At 55.4% G+C, this 17,890-nt stretch overlaps 1 protein-coding gene across 2 annotated transcripts in view; it reads left to right on the forward strand.

Annotated features, from left to right (window-relative positions):
• Positions 1-6,330: 6,330 nt before the first annotated feature.
• The window catches only part of AGAP3 (ArfGAP with GTPase domain, ankyrin repeat and PH domain 3), a 152,794-nt gene continuing 141,234 nt past the window's right edge, over positions 6,331-17,890 (forward strand). For both annotated transcript variants that reach the window (XM_052809928.1, XM_052809937.1), the window contains exon 1: positions 6,331-6,733. In XM_052809928.1, the coding sequence (XP_052665888.1) occupies positions 6,457-6,733 (277 nt within the window). In that variant the 5' untranslated portion in view covers positions 6,331-6,456. The remainder of the gene's footprint in view (positions 6,734-17,890) is intronic.

A 17,890-nucleotide genomic window follows, 5' to 3' on the forward strand; every position in this document is an offset into this window, starting at 1 on the left:
TTGGTAAGAAAATTGACTTAGTGCCATGGGACATTTTGGTTTAAAAGCTTAGCAGTGTACAGTGCTAATAAAGAACTATTAAATGACTGTAAAAGCCTCACTGATGAATTTAAAATCTGTTTGTCAACAGGAATTTCTTTTTTGGCTCTGTGTGTTCCTAGAAAGGTCCCTAAAAGACCTCTGCTGGTGCTGGTGGCATTCAGCATCTTACTCAGTGGTCTAAAAGCAGCAAGAAAACACGGGTGTTGAAAATATGTGGATGACCTACAGCTATATCACAGATGGGGGATCACAGATAGGCAAGGAACCTGCCCAGATGCGTGTGCAAGGCAGTGGTGTAGGTGACCCCCCCCCCCCCCCAGACGCATGTGCAAGGCGGAGGAGAAGGTGTCGCAGGGGCAGCACTGAGACTGCGTTGAGGCATTCGGCAGAGGTGAGAACAGTACTGGAAAAGGGCATCCAAAGTTTTGTATTTTGAAAAGTTATCAAGACATCTGAGACGATTCAGAAAAGAAACATGAAAATTAACTGAGGTTTGGAGAAAACACCTTACTTTTTGATCTTTCTAAGACTTACAATTGTGTCAGAGCAGAGGTTGAGTGGTGACTTGATTACGGTGCCCAAACACCTTTCTAGGGAGAGAAGGTGGCTTGGGTGTCAGCACTGGGAAGGAGGTGCAAAGCTGCTGGTAAACTGGTCTCAGAGATACCTTATTGATATCTCACCACCAAAGGGCAGTGAGGTTCTCCCTCACCTGACATCTCAGAAGAGTTGGGAAATTAGTTCTACCTGGTATTTTGACTGGTGACAAGCGCAACATCCACAGGCAAGAAATTCCCAAATAGAAGAGAAGGAAGAGCAATGTGGGATTATGGTCAGCATCACTACAGCGAAGGATCCGGGTGGGCAGCAGCGGGACAGGGACACATGTTAATTAAGTCACTTGCAAAAAGAACAAACCTCAATTTTGGGATATATTCACAGGGACTGAAGAATTCAAAATCAGTTTCATGATGGGTTAACCCTGGCTGGACGCCAGGTGCCCACCAAAGCCGTTCTATCACTCCCCCTCCTTCTCAGCTGGACAGGGGAGAGAAAATATAACAAAGAGCTTGTGGGTCGAGATAAGGACAGGAGAGATCACTCGCCAATTACCGTCACGGGCAAAACAGACTCAGTTTGGGGAAAATTAACTGAATTTATTACAAATCAACCGGAGTAGGGTAATGAGAAATAAAACCAAATCTCAGAACACCTTCCCTCCACCCCTCCCTTCTTCCCGGGCACAACTTCACTCCCGGATTCTCTACCAACCCCCCAGCGGCACAGGGGGACGGGGATGGGGTTTACGGTCAGTTCATCACACGTTATTTTCTGCCGCTTCATCCTCCTCAGGGGGAGGACTCATCACACTCTTCCCCTGCTCCAGCGTGGGGTCCCACCCACGGGAGACAGTCCTCCACGAACTTCTCCAACGTGGGTCCTTCCCACGGGCTGCAGTTCTTCACGAACTGCTCCAGCGTGGGTCCTTTCCACGGTGTGCAGTCCTTCAGGCACAGACTGCTCCAGCGTGGGTCCCCCACGGGGTCACAAGTCCTGCCAGAAAACCTGCTCCAGCCTGGGCTCCTCTCTCCACAGATCCGCAGGTCCTGCCAGGAGCCTGCTCCAGCGCGGGGTTCCCACGGGGTCACAGACTCCTTTGGGCATCCCCCTGCTCCGGCGTGGGGTCCTCCCCGGGCTGCAGGTGGAGATCTGCTCCACCGTGGACCTCCCTGGGCTGCAGGGGGACAGCCTGCCTCACCATGGTCTTCCCCACGGGCTGCAGGGGAATCTCTGCTCCGGCGCCTGGAGCATCTCCTCCCCCTCCTTCTTCACTGACCTTGGTGTCCACAGGGTTGTTTCTCTTACATGTTCTCACTCCTCTCTCCGGCTGCTGTTTTCCTCCATCTCAACTTTTTTCCTTCTTAAAAATGTTATCACAGAAGCGTTACCACTATCACTGATTGGCTCGGCTTTGGCTGGCGGCGGGTCCGTCTTAGAGCCGGCTGGTATGGGCTCTCTCGAACACAGGGGAAGCTTCCAGCAGCTTCTTACAGAAGCCACCCCTGTAACCCCCCCCACTACCAAAACCTTGCCACACAAAGCCAATACAAGTTTAAAATGTTTATTAGAATTAGCTTACATTCACTTGATCACCTGAGCTCCCTAGCGGATGTACCAAGGTCAGTTTCTAATGCCAAACCGTAAGGTTCTGTGACAAGAGCCGGTGGGGTATCAGCGCTGCAGGGGTTTGGGCAGAGCGTGGGGCAGGCAGGGTTTGGGGAGGGAGCGTTGCCCTTCCTGGGCTGGCTGCTATGGCTGGGAGAAGGCTGACGAGATTTCAGCCCCCCCCCCTTTCCTGTGCTTTACTAAAGACATGTCCGAGAGTCCAAGAGCATCACACGGACCAGCGCGGCGCACTTCTGCAACGGGGTGCTGGTCCGTTCTCTGCCTCCTGATGCCTGCAGGTCCTGGCCAGGCACCTCCAGGGAATTCCTGCTTTAGCCAAACATTGTCTGTGCTTCAGTCAAAAAAAGTTACCGGTCTCACCGCAGAGGTCACTGGGTGAGATTTCACAGCCGGTGAAGCGCAGAGCGGGATCCCACAGTGCCCTCAAGTCAGTGTGTCCCGTAACTCCATGGAGAAGGGAACGCGGCGCCAGGTACAGGGCAGCTGTTGTTTGGGAAGAGTGGCACTGGACTGATGCTGTACTCAGAAAAAGAGCCTGTGGGTATTATCCTTGACATTTAAATTTAGTTGGGGAAATGACGGAGCAAAGCTGGAAGAAAATAAATTTGATGTGACACCGTGTCTTGGGCTGAAGATGTTCTGCTGACCTCAGAAATCTGGCTATCAAAGAACAGCCCCCATCTCCACTGTGATGAGCAGAGGGAAACACTGCCTGAAACAAGCCCATCACACAGACATCCCAAAATCAGACTTCTGATGCCAGTCCTTTCAAGATGGATTTTCAAATCTGTCCCTTTTTCTTGGTCATCCAAGAAATTCTGCTTGGGATTTGCATTTAAATTCATATTTTTTAGTCTAATCTTTCCTTTTCAGTGATTTTACTTAACTTTCCTCTGTTCAAGGAAATTAAGCTTTTTGAAGCACTGCGTAAACATGTTATTGGCTGGGATTATCACCTATTTGTCTGGATTGATTGCAATCCCATTATGATCACTAACTGTAGGACGACCGCTCACGGATTATACCAGCACCCGTCCAGTTCAGACCATCAATCACAGGGTTCACTCAGGATCCTGACCTCAAAGGCAAACGCAAACCGAGGGGCAGCGTGAGATCTACAGCCGCGATATCGATTGGTGCTCTGACCCCGCTCTGAAGGCAGCTGTTTCAGGCTGAGCAGCTCCCTGTAGGTTTGAGGAGGCGCCTGCTTCTTAAACAGACCCACTGGTGTCTGTGGGTTGCAGGATGAATGTGGCTGCTTAGGTTCATCTTTTCAGGTTTCATTTTTCATCCAGCTTTGGATAGCGTTCACTTTCAGTGCTCCGCTGGTGCGTAAAGATAAGGAGAAAAGCAGAAGCATGGAATTTTTTCTTTTTTTTCTCTTGTTCCTTTTCCAAGAAAGGGAAAATACTGGAACATATACACGTGTGTGTGTGTGTGTGTGTATGTATGTACATATATTTATTAAAAAAAAGACTAATCCTGCTGCCTGGGCTCCACAGACCTTTCAGAAATACAGGAATCTCCCTGTGGACCTCTGGAAATTCCTGAGGGTGCAATAGCTCATGCTTTCCAGGTGCTAACTTAATGAAAATGAGGCTGTTTGCCCAGGAGCCTTCATGGGGTGATGGTGCAGGACCACACAAGCATTTCAGAAACATCCAGGACCTGCAGCCTTTCACTGGCTCTCCCCTCTGAGGAAACAGGAGACTGAGAAAAAGGCCCCAAGACAGTTGTTTTGGACAGACAAACCATCAAAGTGGTTGTCTCATTCAGAGATGATGAAATAAATGTTCTTAATGCTAGAGGAACTGGGAGATACCTGTGAGGCAACCTTGCCAGATTGCTCTGTTTCCTCACGCCTAGGTTGACTGGAAAACCCTCAGCACGCAATACCAAAGGAGCTTTCTGAAGAAACGAACCCAACCACTTCGGTGGCACTGGGCGTGAAGCCATTTTATATGGTCAATACACCCAAAGAAACGTCTCAGACTGAAGTGTCTGTGGGAGAGGACACAGAAAACAGTCATTTCTCCGGGACAGGCTAGTGGGGGCAGAGGCCCCCACCCAGCACCTCCGGAGGGATTTGGACTGGGGACCCTCGGACTGCTGGGCGGCATCTGCAGCCAGCCGTTCCAGTTAGCTGCCGTGAACAAGAACAGAAAGACAAAAATAAAAAAAACAGTCTTCAAAAAAGGGCCCGGGCACGGCCGAGGCACTGCGGACCAGGGTGTGCAACTTGTGTGCCCGCTGCACCAGCAGAGCCTGCAGTACCCAACAGGCACAGACCCAGTTCCATCTGACACACTAGGGGAGAGCCAGCCTGGCTTCTGTAGCACGAACTTATGACTCACAAATCCATTAAGAGGTCTTTGAAAGCGTCAGTGAGCATACAGGGGAAGTTGATGCAGGCACTGGAAGAGACGTGGATTTTCTAAAAGCTCTCAACCCTCACAGAAGTTTTTTTCTAACAAACCCCTTCTCATGTTGCAGGCTGCAGGGATGGGCTCCTGAGGAATCCCTGCAGGCCAAGAGAGGGACACAAGGAGGGCAGGGGTGTGCTTCTTCCCACCCCCCCACCCCCAGCATCCGGCTGCCTGCATCCTGCAGGATTCCTGAGCCCGGGGAGGCCTTTCTGGTTAGAAACCCCACAGAGCCCTCTCCTCCTCCTCTTCCTCCTCCAGCCCTTCCCGCCATCACCTCCAAGAAGGGCGGTGGGTGGGAGCCAGCCCCCAGCTGCCCCCAGCAGGGCCCAGGCCTGGCTCTGCAGCCGCCCCCCCCCCCCCCCCCCCAGACGCCCTGGGCACCGGGGCATCACCACCCCACGGGGCTTTGGTCCCAGTGGGACCGAGGGAGAAATTCATTGGAATCTTGATCCTCTCAGCTGGCCATTTGTCAGTTCTTTCTTCATCTCCCTAATTAGACTTCCTCATTTAATCTGCCAGGGTTTACAATCCCGTTTTCTTCGTTTCTCAGCTTCTTGGAAGATGGTCTCTCGTTTCCTTCAACCTCCCCAGCAGCTCAGCTGCCTGCAGGCCGGGGTGCACGTGCCCGGGGTGCTGCCAGCGCGGTGCCCTGCCGGAGCCTCTCCGCTCTCCCGGTCACCCCTCGCAGGCTGTTTTTGGGGTGAGCGCACCCAAGGTGGGCTTCATCGGGCCCTGCCCAACGGGAGCGACGGAGCTGGCAGCCTGACGGTCACCGCTGCAGAGAGCCCGACCAGCGCGACCGCCCACGGCTTCGTTAGAGGGACCCCCCAACCCCTCTCGCATCCTGCCCGCGGCAGCCCCACGGTCTCTGAGCCCCGTCCCGGGCGGTGCCATCACCGCGCCAGCCTTCGCCCGAGCAGCCTGCACCGGGTGCGTAAGCGAGGCGACGGCAGTGGGTCCCTGTGGGCAGGGGGCGACCGGAGAGGGGACCCCCACCACTGCGGGGCAGGGGTTGGTGATCAGCCAGGGACCAGCCGTGTTTCACAGCTTCATTAACGACCTCGGCGTGGCACGCGTAAGGACGAAATTACCTCCGACATATTGGGGGGGGGGGGGGGGTGGGCTGGCAACGGGGCCGGCGCACGTTGGGGTCCCCAGGCCGGGCTGGGGGGCACCGGCCCGGCGCCCCGTGGGCTGCCGAGGGGTCTGCCCGGGGGGCACGCGGGCAGGGGAGGCAGCTCCACGCCGGCGCGGCGGCGGGGGCAGCCCTGCCGGGGGGGGGGGGGCCCGGCGGGACGGCCAGGGGTGGCGGGGTGTGTGGGGAGCCGCGTCCCCCCGTCCCGTGGGGCGGGCGAGGGTCCGCCAGCGCCTGGGGGGGGGGGCGGCCGGGCCGGGGAGCGGGCGGGGGCCGAGCCCCGCTGCCCGGCGGGCAGAGCCGGGGGCGGGGGCTACGTGGGGCCGCGGGCACGGGGCCACGCGTGGGGCCGGGCGGGCAGGGGCCGTGCCGGGGCGGGGCGGGGCGGGGTCGGGTCGTGTGTGTCCCCCCCCCCCCCGCCGGCGGCGCAGCCCCCCCCCCCCCCCGCCCCGCCCCGGGGCCGGTCCCGCTCCCGCCGGCGTGACGCGGGCGCGGGCGGGGCGGGGGCGGTGCGTGACGCGGGGCGCGCTGCCGGCGGCGCGGAGCGGGCGGCGGGGCGGGGGCGGCAGAGCCCGCAGAGCGGCGGAGCCCGCAGAGCGCGGCCATGCAGCGGCTGCCGGCGGCTCCGCGCCGCTGACCGCCGGCCCCGCCGCCGCCGCCGCCGCCATGAACTTCCAGGGCGGGCCCGGGCAGAGCCCGCAGCAGCAGAGCCTGGCGGCGCCGGGCGGGCCGGTGCCGGTGCCGGTGCCCGGCCCCTCGGGCCCGCAGCCCGGCGGGCCGCCGCCGCCCCAGTTCGGGCTCTCCAACTCGGCGGCGATCCGGGCCGAGATCGGGCGCTTCGAGTCGGTGCACCCCAACATCTACGCCATCTACGACCTCATCGAGCGCGTGGAGGACCTGGCGCTGCAGAGCCAGATCCGCGAGCACGTCATCTCCATTGAGGGTGAGGCGGACGGGCCGAACCGGGGCCAACCCAACCGAACCGGGACGGGGCGAACCGAACCGGGGCGGGCCGCGCCGGGCCAAGCGGGGCCGCGCCGGCCCCGACCGCGCCGCGCCGAACCCGGCCGGGCCGGGCCGGGCCGTCGCCGCTGCCCATTGTCCCCCGCCGGCCGCTGCACCTGCTCCCGGTGCCCGCCGGGGGCGGCGGCCTCGCCCGCTGCCTGCCCGCGGGGCCCGGCTGGAGCCCTGCCCGCCCCGCCGCTCGCCGGGCCGGGCCCGGCCGCGCTGCCCGGCGGGCCCCCCGCAGCAGCGGCGGGAAGCGGCAGCGCCGGCCCGCGGGGGTGGCCGGAGCCGGCGGCGGCGGGGCCGGGCCGCGGCCTGCGCCGAGGCGGGCCGGGGCCTGCGGGGCGCGGCGTGTCCCCCCGCCCCCGCTGCCGGGAGCCGTTCGGGGCCCGGCTGGGCTCGGGCCCGGGGGGCTGCAGGCGCCGGGCGGGAGGTGGTGGTGGGGGGGGGTGTGCACTCCGCAGCCGCCCCCCCCCCGGCCCCGGGGGTCCCGGCCCGGCGCCGCGGCCTGCAGCGGCGGTGGTCGCGGCCCGGCAGCCCGCGCAGGGCGGGAGGACGGTCGCCTTCGCCCTTCCCACCGGGGAGCCGCGGGCTGCGGAGCCGAGGTCTGCGTGCGAGGGGACCTGCCCTTGGCATCGGCGGGCAACGAAATCCGGCGGGGTGCGTGACGCGCCGAAGCTGGCTGAAATTAAAAATGCAGAATACTGCAGTCCCGGCCCGGGGAACTCGGAGCTGAAAGGCTGAGCTGGAGCTGAGCGAGGGGATGGAGGAGGGAAGGGGGAAGGATTCACGGCTCTGCCCTGAGGCCGGTGCTAGGCGGCCCACGGGCCGGCCGAACGGTCCCTCTGGCTGGCTTTGGTGATCCTAAACCTTCAGGTTTTTGCAGCCGGGCTTTGCCCTTCAGCAGAGAAAGCCTTGGGGCCACGGGTGCCATTTGGTCTGTGCGAGGCATCCCGATTCGGCTCGGTGGCTTGTTGAGTGTTGCCGTTTCCCCGCCGTGGTTTTTGTTGTCTCGTCTCAATTTTGGCAGTGTGCTCGGGTCCGCTTCCGCTAACTCAACGCCAGGAACGTCGCTGCGGGTGGCACGCGGGACCGGTTTTGGAGAGCGGGCGCAGGCAGGGAGCACGCGGTACCGGCCTCCGCGGCAGGTGACGCTGCACGGGGGTGGCAGTCTGGGCCGGACGGCTTCCCTGGAGCTCTTCTTGAGGCACCTGCGTTCCGCTTCAGTCTTTGGGGGTGGTTTCTTTGGAAAGAAGAAAAGTAAGAGGGACTGTGACAAAAGTCTAAAAGATTGCATGGTCGAGGGAATCTAAGTTCCAGAATTTGTTTCATCGGTCTTGCGGTGCAAGGACAAAGGGCGCTCGGTGGGATCGTGAACCGGGCAAATGTAAAACCAATAAAAGGAGGGGGCTTTTTTCCACTTCTCTGACTGCTCTGTGAGGTCTCCTGCCACAGAACGCCATTGAATTAATGGAATTTAATGAAGTGAAGAGGGAAGGGATTTGTCCTGGAGATCAGTGGGAGTGCCCAGGGCTAGCACAGGCCACGGCAGTGCCTCAGCCCTGCGCGCCGGGGCTCCAGCCAGCCTCTGGCTGGGGAGGTCGGGGTGGTCCTGGTGGGGGAAGACCGTCGTGCGTCTGTTCCCATGGGGCTCCTGCAGCTCTTCCTTGTTTGTGCCTCTGATGCCGGCTGCAGTGGAAGACCCGAGGGACTGGTAATTGTGATGACGTGGTCTGATCCTGCTTGTGATTCCCGTGTTGTGGGACAGAAAAGCTACCAACTGAAATACTGGTGTAGGAAACCTGGCTGTTACTCCTGAGTCGCTCATGGGGCCACCTCCGCAGGCAGAGCGCGGCTGGCCAACCCTCCCGGGCTCCCTGCGTCCCTGCCCCTCGCACCTCATCTCCCTCCCTCTACGGCGGGGACGTAGAGCCGCTCCCCTGGGTGTCGGGTGCATGCGTCCCTCCCCAGCCGCTGTCTGTCCTCGCCTGCCGCTGCTCACCCGCGCCCCGTCCTGCGCCACGTGAGCACGGGTAAGCTGATGGGGAGCACGTTGGCGTTTAGGTGCGTCTCTTAGCAACGTCACTCGTGGTGCGTGTTTTCTCCTGCTGCTCAAAGGCAGGCGTGAAAACAAAATTCTTTCACACGCAGCTGCAAGCGGTCAGGGCTTCCCAAAGCTGGACGGCAGCTGTCTCGTTTAACCCGAAGATGAGGTGTGAAGAGTGACCAGCACACTAGCGGGCGGCCATGGCGGAGCTTGCTTGGCATCACACAGGGCTGTGTGACCGGGCTGGAGGCCAGGTCTCCTCGGGAGCTTTGCCTGCTCCAGCCACAGACCCATCCTGTCTTTTCTGGCCCTTCCCTGCCTCCTCCCTCCTTTCTTTCCAGCTGTGGATTTGGCGGAGCAGGAATCCCACAGACTTCCTTGTCTTGGCTGCATTCCCCACTTACCTGCTAGGCACAGGGTTAAATCATGATCCTGGTGAAAAGTGCGCTGTGATTGTGCAGTTACAGGCAATACGTTACCAGGTGTGTGTGAGAGAGAGACTGGATTAACGGTGGGGGTAATTAACCACTGGAAGAGTTTTGCTGGAGATGTTATCGTTTCTTGAAGCGCCTGAGTCTGGAAGGGAATATCCTTCTAAACTGCGTGTTTTGGGCTTGATACAGAAATTGCTGGAAGAGGGTTTTCATTTGTTGGTTTGTTTATGTTCTGGATCCAAAGATCAGACTGTGTGACCGTAACGACTGCTTCTGGTCCTAAAATCTGTTATGGAAGTTGCCAGTGAAATCCCAAATTCAACTTCCTAACACCGAGTGCAGGATATTGCAAGACTTGCTCACGTCCTCTTACCAGATTCTTTTTCTGCAGGCAATTCCTTTATTTTCAAAAGGGAAAAAGGCAGGGGCCAGTTCCTTTCCGCAGCGGTAGTGGTGTGCCCGAGCCATCCACCCTCCGGCCAGAGTTGGGGTTGCCATTGCTTCCGTGCAGGTTTTCACCTTTGGAGCAGTGTTGGCGGGTAGGAGAGGGAGGCGTTTGCAGAAGGTGTGTTGTACAGAAACCTTGTGGTTTTGTGGCTCGTGCTGCAGACAGCATTGCCAAAGAGGGAGATAGAGCGGGTGTCGGGTAGGCTGCTGCAGCCGAGAGCCCTGGTAGCCCTGCCGGGTTGAGGGGAAGGAGTCTTTTCCCAAGGAGGAATGAGAAGAGCTTGGAGTCAAACACCGGGCAAAACCGGCGTGCGGACGGAGCCTGCGGCTGCTCGCCAGTCAGCCTCTCCCAGGCCCGGACAGAGGTGGTGTTCAGAGTGTCGCTGCGGGAGTAAAGGGAAATCTGCTTTATTTTGGTCTCCTCCTTGTAGCTGGAGCTTCTTCGCTTAGAGGCTGTGGCAGGAGAGAGGGCTGTTGGGCACCCAGGGCTGGGGAAGGCGGTGGGTTTGGCTGGTGGCCAGCGTCAGCTGAATCATAGGCAGGACCCGGTGGTTTTCAGTAGTTTCTAACCGCCAAATTTGGACAGATTTTCAGGGGGCTAGCAAAAAGCGTTTCCCTCATCCCAGGCTTGTTTCTTTGCCAAATTTCAGAGACTGCTGCAAGCTGCTGAGCTCTGTAAAAGATTTTATATGTGCATAAAGCAAAATGATACGCAACTTTAGTTCTGAGGTTGGTACAACCCCTGCTTGTAATAAATGTGACCTCTAACTGTGTTAGTCTGGAACAGACTATATACAGAATTATATTAATAGAATTTGTAATTAGAACAGTAATTGCACAGCACTTAATTTCTTTCACAGAAGTGACCAAAACGTGGGTTCTAGGCAGGGAGAACGATGCCGGTGGTGCAGAGAATTACCTGAGGGATGCGCAGGACAGGGACTGCGAGTTACATGGGGCAGCAGGAGCCAGCGTGGATCCACGGACACACAGGAGAGAGTGAGCCAGGAGGGTGGAGATGCGGAAGGAGGATCATAGTGCGGGGCTGAGAAGATGGTTACACTGAGGTCTTCTGTGTGTGTAAAGTAACAAAGGCCAGGAGGGAGGAGGTGGAAGATAGGTGAGGAGAAGTAGGTGAGATCCCTCAACAGAGCTTTTGTCAGATGATAGGAATTTTTTCTTGACGTTAGCTGTCGTGCACATGTCTTGCAGCCCACCTAAAGGCTCAGCTCTCAGGAAAAGCTTGGAGAAAGTTGTCAGCCATGGTGAGAGGAGTTGGTGGCCAGATAGCAGGAGCAAGAATCTCCCTGTTTGAATGAGGGTAGTCAGAGATTTACCCGGAGTGTGTGTTTTTTCCAGTTATTGTCCTTTCACACCCCTCCAACACACTTCTAAACTCGCTTTGGTTCCTTTCTGCATTTTAAGAAGTGAGATTAGTTTGGAAAAGCTTTCCTCTACATTTTTCAGCTGTTGCTTCTCTGGCAGAGGCACAGGATGAAAAAAGCCCTGGAGAATGATCTGCTGATAGCAGACTGGCAGTTAACTGTGGCTCTGCATCTGGCTTTTGCTGGGCAGGAGTTGCCTTTGAATGTTGGCTTTGCATTGCTCCAGGTCCCAGCTGTTTTGGTGAGTTTAAGACCAGAATGGACTGTTGGGTCACTTGGTAGGAACACTTTCACCCCAGAATTTTAGCCTTTTCCCAATCAGCTAGATCTAAGGCATCTGGTTAAGGCATGTCTTTGAGATACAGTTACAGTCTAGGGCCTTGCTACCTTAGGAGTTTTTCTCCATTATTAGCCATCTCGCTGTTAATAATTAGTGTAATTTTTTTCAACAGGCATCTCCAACGTTCTGGATTTTTTTTTTTTTGCATTTCTTTCTAAGAGTAAGTAGTCCTTTGATACTGGGTATTTTTGTTTTTAAAGCCGCTTGTACCAATTAATGAGGTCACTTTGATTCACAAAGCAAAATCGGAGGCAGGAGTTGCTATTGATGCAGTACCTTCCTGAGGAAGGCAAGAATGAAGCTCACTGGAGTCCTCCCAGCGTCCTGCCTCGGTTCTGGGGAGCCCCGTGCTGCCAGGCCGCGCACAGGGTTTGCCGGCATGTCCTTGCTCAGCTGAATCAGCCTCAAGTAAATTACACCCTTTGGGAAGGAGAGTGTTCTGCTTAGCTAGCTTTTTCCTGCTAATTCCATGACCTCTGCAGAATTGCCCTGTTTATGTGTGCCTGTAAGTTCCCGAAGGCTGGGAAACCACAGGGAATGGTGGCGGGGTGTGGTGTGAGGAGCTGTGCTCCGTCTCCTCCAAGAGCAGAAAACCTCAGAGCCATCAGCTCTTCTCTGCTCCCGGGGCTGGAGCCGGGGCTCCTGGAGGGCTGCGCGTCTTCTGCTGTGCTGCCCCTTCTGCGTGCCGGATCGGGGCAGGACTCCTCTGTCACTGTAGCCTCGAGCTTTGCTGGAAATTAAGTGCAAAGGTGGTTAAAAGAACACAAAAATGAGAGATCAGGCAAATGTTCTGATCACAGGCTTTGTTTTGTTTGGACGGGGGGTGCTGGGGTCTCAGGGCAAAGACTCCTAGGAGAGACTTCTGAGGGTACTTGGAAGCGCTTCTTGAGCTGCCTGCCTTACGTGCTGGCAAGGAAAAGCCTTGGGTCCCCTAACACAGCGTGTGTCCTTGCCTGGCAGAGGGGTCGGCAGGGCTGATGCTGCTCAGCATCTCCCAGAGCCGATGCCCGGCGTGAGTGGCACAAGCAGAAAGATGTGCATGGGGAGAGTCCCGGAGCGGGTCCTGGTGCGAGGGGAGACCTTGGCCCTGTGAGAGTGATGGGCAGAGCAGAAACACGGCTGGAGGAGGCCAGTAGCATGCTTGGACAAATACATCCACTGTTTTTATGAAGTTTTATATTGTAGCCCCAATCATCTGGAGCCACCTTTGCCAGATGCAGCTCTTACCTCGTAGACTTACAACTCAAGAACAAAGTCTTGTGGAAGAGTCAGAAAATCAAAAAAAGAAGCTGCTTGATGCTGTGATTGACAGGAGTTGGGGGAGATGATGAAGCTGGAGCAGGAAGACTGGCGGATGGTCTTGATAGCTGAAGACTGAGAAGGATGAAGTTGCAGGTGCCATGGTGAGGGAAGAGAAGGTTTCTGGTGCTGTGGGGGCAAGAACTCTGACATTGTGGCTAAAGAGGAAAAGATGAGGACGTGGAGGTACGCTGCAGGGAGAGAACGGGATTTGGATGTGGTCTCAGTGAGAGCATCGGAGATTTCTGTGGCTGTGGTTTCACAATTACCTCAATCTGACACAAGGGCGGTTGCTGCTAGAAGGGGCAATGCAACTCTTCCCACCTGGCAGCTCCTTGCCTGCCCTCCCTTTTGCCAGCACGGGTTGCTCATGGTGAGCTGGATCAGGGAACTGCTCTGGTAGAAACCGAGCTTTGCACTGGGGTTTGGTTGGACCAGTTTTCAGTTGCTCACCGGGTGCCTGGTGCGACTATATGAATGCGAGTGTGGGCACAGGCGAGGAGGCAGTAATGCATAGTCAGGGCTGGGGGGGAAGGCAAAATGGACCTATATTTTGCTGATTCTGAGCTTGTGTGAGACAGCTTACAGCAAAGGTCTGTTTGCTAAATATCCTGACCATGACAGCAGCACAAGTCAAACGCCTGGGGAGGAGTGTGGGAACCAGTGCCTGTTTAAGGGATGCTTTCTCCAAGTGTTTTGCTAGACGTCGGCAGGTCTTCCTGAGCTCGGTGTGGTTTCTGTGTGTTGTTTAGTCCTTGGTGGCTCTTTTCCCTTGGCTTGTTTAGTCTTCCTTGACCCAACATAAACTCGTAGCTCTCATGATTTCTCCCAGCAGGCAGTTTTGCAGTTTGCTTCCACAGAGTCTTTTGCTTGTTCAGGGACAGTCCTGCACCCGACCGGCGCTCCAAGCAGCGACGTCCTGCTGACCGGCAGCTGCCCGGCCCTCTGTCGGAATAGGGATGGCTGCGGGGACCCTGTCCCCGGGAGCTGCCTCTGCGTTTGGTGCAGGGCGAGACCTCGGTTTGTGGCCGGGATTGTCGCTTGCGCTTTCCTTCTGTGCTTGGGCTGGAGTGGCCGTGGCTTTGTTTGGTGAGGACCCAGTAGGAGAAATTTGAGTGTGGTTAGTTTTTGGCAATTGCTCTGTGAATAGCTAACTGACGGAGCGTGTCCGCTTTCTGCTCAGACACCTTCAAGTCTTGGGCAGCGCTGTGTTCTCGCCTCCTCTGGAGTCTCACCAAGATGAGGATTAAAGGCGTTTGTGCATCCAGGCTGGCTGTTCACAGCTGGTGACAGGACTTTTGGTTAATTTGAGTGGCCAAACTAGGTTTAGATTATGTCTGATCTGGACCTTAAGCTGTGTTTCCAGATGGGCTGGCTGACGTGAAATGGGTCCCACCTTTTCTCCTCATCAGAAGACGACCCTGGGGAAGACTGGGTGTTCCTGGTGCCCCTGGGCAATGGGGTGGCAGCCCTTGAGCTGAAATCCCAGTCACTCTCTTAGCTGGCGGTGAATGGGAGAGGGGTGTGGGCAATAGCTGTGAGTTCAAAGAAGCAGCAATGGGCTGAAACAAAGGCCTAACTGCTAGAAATTGAGGGATACAAGAGCTGCCCCAGCAACGTGCCTATGATCAGAGCTTTTAAGCTTGATGAGCACCTCAGTAATACCGTCATGCTTCTATTGCATCCCTCCCTGGGCAGAAGGAGTCCTTTTCTCTTCATGATCCCACCTTCCTACTTTGGTGTCTGATTTTTTTAAACCCTCCTCCAGGACTTTCTGCGAGCCAGAGTCTCCTGTATAGCAGCTGCACGGAGTGAACAAACCAAGTCAGTTTTATTTCTGCCTATAGTGTCCTGCATGAAAAAGGCAACTGTGGTCTTATTTCCTTCTACCTCCTCCTGCAATGCTCGGGGCATCACTAGCAGCACTGAAGCTGGGGTGTGCCTATTCAGATGGATTTTCTGGAGTGTTGTAGTGAGAGCAAGGAGTCTTCTGAGGCAGGAAGGCTAAAAATCAAGATAATTTTAGCCTGCTTCCCTACTGAAAGGAGGTTCGTATAATTAAGGCGTGTCCTTCTGTGTCTGCTTGCCTCTCCTGCCCCAGTAACTTTCAGACCTGCTGTCCAGTTTCAGCCAAACCTGGCAAACCCTTGCTGCTTCAGAATTCCTACAAATCCCAAGGAAATAGATATCTAGACAAAGCAGAGCGCCTCAGCTCGTGCCACATGGACGGAAAGGGACGTTTACATCTGTCCTCAGTGGCTCGCTGCCGTGGGGCTGCATCTCAGCACTGGAACCTCTGGCTTGCGTGAGTCACTCTGGAAGTTCTTGCCCCGGGTTATGTGTGAGATCTTGTTCCTTCCATGTGATCTGTGTGGTGATGAAATCCACTCAGTCATCAAGGGCACTGCACCTCAGTTACAGCTAACTGGTTGCTGGCTGCTGCGTCCGAAATCCCGGTCCTGTCGTGCTGATGCTGTAGTCCTGGAGGGTTGGGAGCCACCGGCTTCGGGTTCGTCATCTCGTGTCTCAACTTGCTGCAATGGATAACAGGGGCTGTCAGCCCCTGGCACTTGCTCCCTATAGCATGTTTGTCGCTCACTTGCCTCCTGCTGTTGTTTTTTGGACAGCTTTTGATATTTAGCCCAGCAGTGACTCCTGTGCTTAATGGAAAGGGTTTTGACCTTCAGATCAGCCTCTAGCAAGTGCATGTCCCTTCCCCAGTCTCCAGATGAGTGAATGGGGGCAAATGGAGCGCAAATCCATGAACAAAGCAGCGCTGCTGGCCGGCGGGCGGGTGGCCAGGGCTGGTGCTGTCTCCGGCGGGTGATGGGTGCTGCAGGGTCGAAAGCACTATGGCTCTTCTGTGTGGGAATGGTTAGGTGTGAGTCTGCTGCTTCTGTTACTGTTTTTTTCATTACAGTCACACCCTGGAGCCTTATCTGATCAGGTTCCTCCTGCAGAAGATGCTGTGAGAACACAGGACAAAGAGAACCCTGCCGCAGAGGTCTTGTAGTTTATTTAAAAATGAGGGGCAGATGCGGATGACCAAGTGGGGAGCGCACAGAGGCAGTGGGACGGCATGGCCTGCATTGTGGGCATGGTCTTAACATGGCAGTCATCTAACCTGTGTTGTTTTTGATGTTTCTGGTGAGTACAGAGGCACAGGAGAGCTTTAAGGAGTGATTTGAAAGAGGGTAATAAAGCAGATTTCAGGTTGTTTACAGAGAGCTCTTTTTCAAACATGAAGTACAAATGGGAGAAAATAGAGAGGTGTTTGCTTGAAATTTAGCAGCTGGGAAGTGGAGATTGCTGTCATAGTTTGGGAGGGAGAACAGTCAGCTCTTCAGCAGCAAAGCAAGGCTAGTTGTTAACGTATGAGTAGTTTGGGAGGGTGAAGACAAGCAGCTTGCAGTTGACGTGACAGAAGAGGAGGACCCGGAGGGGGGATTCAAAGGGAGGGTTGGCCTGCTTAAGAAAGAGAGGTTAAGAAAATAATTTTAGCAGCAGCATTCTGACTGAATATGGATGAGGCACAATTTTACGTGTTGTAGACAATTTTGGGGGGAAGGGTGCAATAGTGATTGATGTAGAGTGGAAGCCTGGGGTCTTTGACTGTGCGACCAGGTGATAAAGGCTGTATTTCAGGGACTATAACTTGTGTAGCTCTGTAGGGGTTTAGGGGCAAAAAGTATGTGGAGAGAAGAGGAGAGTTAGGTCCGTGAACTCTGTTCCCTGTCTGAATTGTGTCCTCAACTCTCACACAGGATCTAAGTGATGTCCCCAGGCATCGAGCAGCAAGGGCTTGGGGGAAGAGGGGACAAAGCTGGGATTAGTAACAGCTCTCTTTAATCATGTTGAGCTTGGGCTTGTGGGTACACACTTGAAATGCTGTAGGGGAAAATAAGCTGAGACTTCATTTTGGACAGTAGACAGTCCAGGAATAGAAAGGCAGAACTATGAATCATCAACATAGAGCTGAGAGATGGTATTAAATTAAAACATAAGGCTAGCTAGAAGAAGCACGAAGGGAGAAAAGAAGGTGCTATGGGCAGAGCCACGTGAGACACATGAAAAACATAGGACAACTGAAGGTGAGGGATGAGGACGATCTTTTTGAGGCTGGTGAAAGAACCAGTAGAGAACTAGCAGGAGAACCAAGAGAATAAAAGAATTGCTGGGACCAACAAGGACAAGGTGTTGTGGCCAGTTAGGTTCCTGAAGAAGTAGCTGGCAGCGTCCAGAAGAGCCCAGAATCTGCATGTGAGGCAGGAACAACCTTGTGCAATCCCCCGGTGAGATGGGAAAGGGCAATGGGACATCATTTACCGACCTTCCTGCCTAGGGTCAAGATGTCTGTCCTTCCTGAGAAATGTTTGTCTAACCAGCTTTTAAAAGACTGTCAGTGACAGTACATCTGAAGCCTTCCCAGGAGACTGGGGAGAGATGGATTTGATGAATGGACTATTAGGTAGGTAAGGAATTGGCTGGATGGCTGCATCCAAAGAGTTACAGTCAACAGCTCAATGTCCAAATGGGAACCAGTAACGAGTGGTGTCCCACTGGGACCAATACTATTTAATATCTTTATTAATGACATAGATTGTGGGATTGAGTGCACCCTCAACAAGTTTGCAGGTGACATCAAACTGAGTGGTGCAGTTGATAGGCTGGAGGGAAGGGATGCCATCCAGAGGGACCCTGACAGGCTTGAGAGGTGGGCCCGTGTGAACCTCATGAAGTTCAACAAGGCCAAGTGCAAGGTCCTGCACATGGGTCAAGGCAATCACCAGTACCAGTGCAGAGTGGGGGATGAATGGATTGAGAGCAGCTCTGCAGAGAAGGACGTGGGGATACTGGTAGATGAAAAATTAGACATGAGCTGGTAATGTGTGCTAGCAGCCCAGAAAGCCGATTGTATCCTGGGCTGCATCCAAAGCAGTGTGGCCAGCAGGTCGAGGGAGGGAATTGTGCCCCTCTACTCTGCTCTCCTGAGACCCCACCTGGAGCACTGTGTCCAGCTGTGGGGTCCACAGTGCAAGACAGACATGGACCTGTTGGAGTGGGTCCAGAGGAGGCCACAAAGACGATCAGAGGGCTGGAACGCCTCTCCTATGAAGAAAAGATGAGAGAGTTGGGGTTGTTC

This window comes from Harpia harpyja, chromosome 1 (genome assembly GCF_026419915.1).
Source record: "Harpia harpyja isolate bHarHar1 chromosome 1, bHarHar1 primary haplotype, whole genome shotgun sequence".
Taxonomy (NCBI): Eukaryota; Metazoa; Chordata; class Aves; order Accipitriformes; family Accipitridae; genus Harpia; species Harpia harpyja.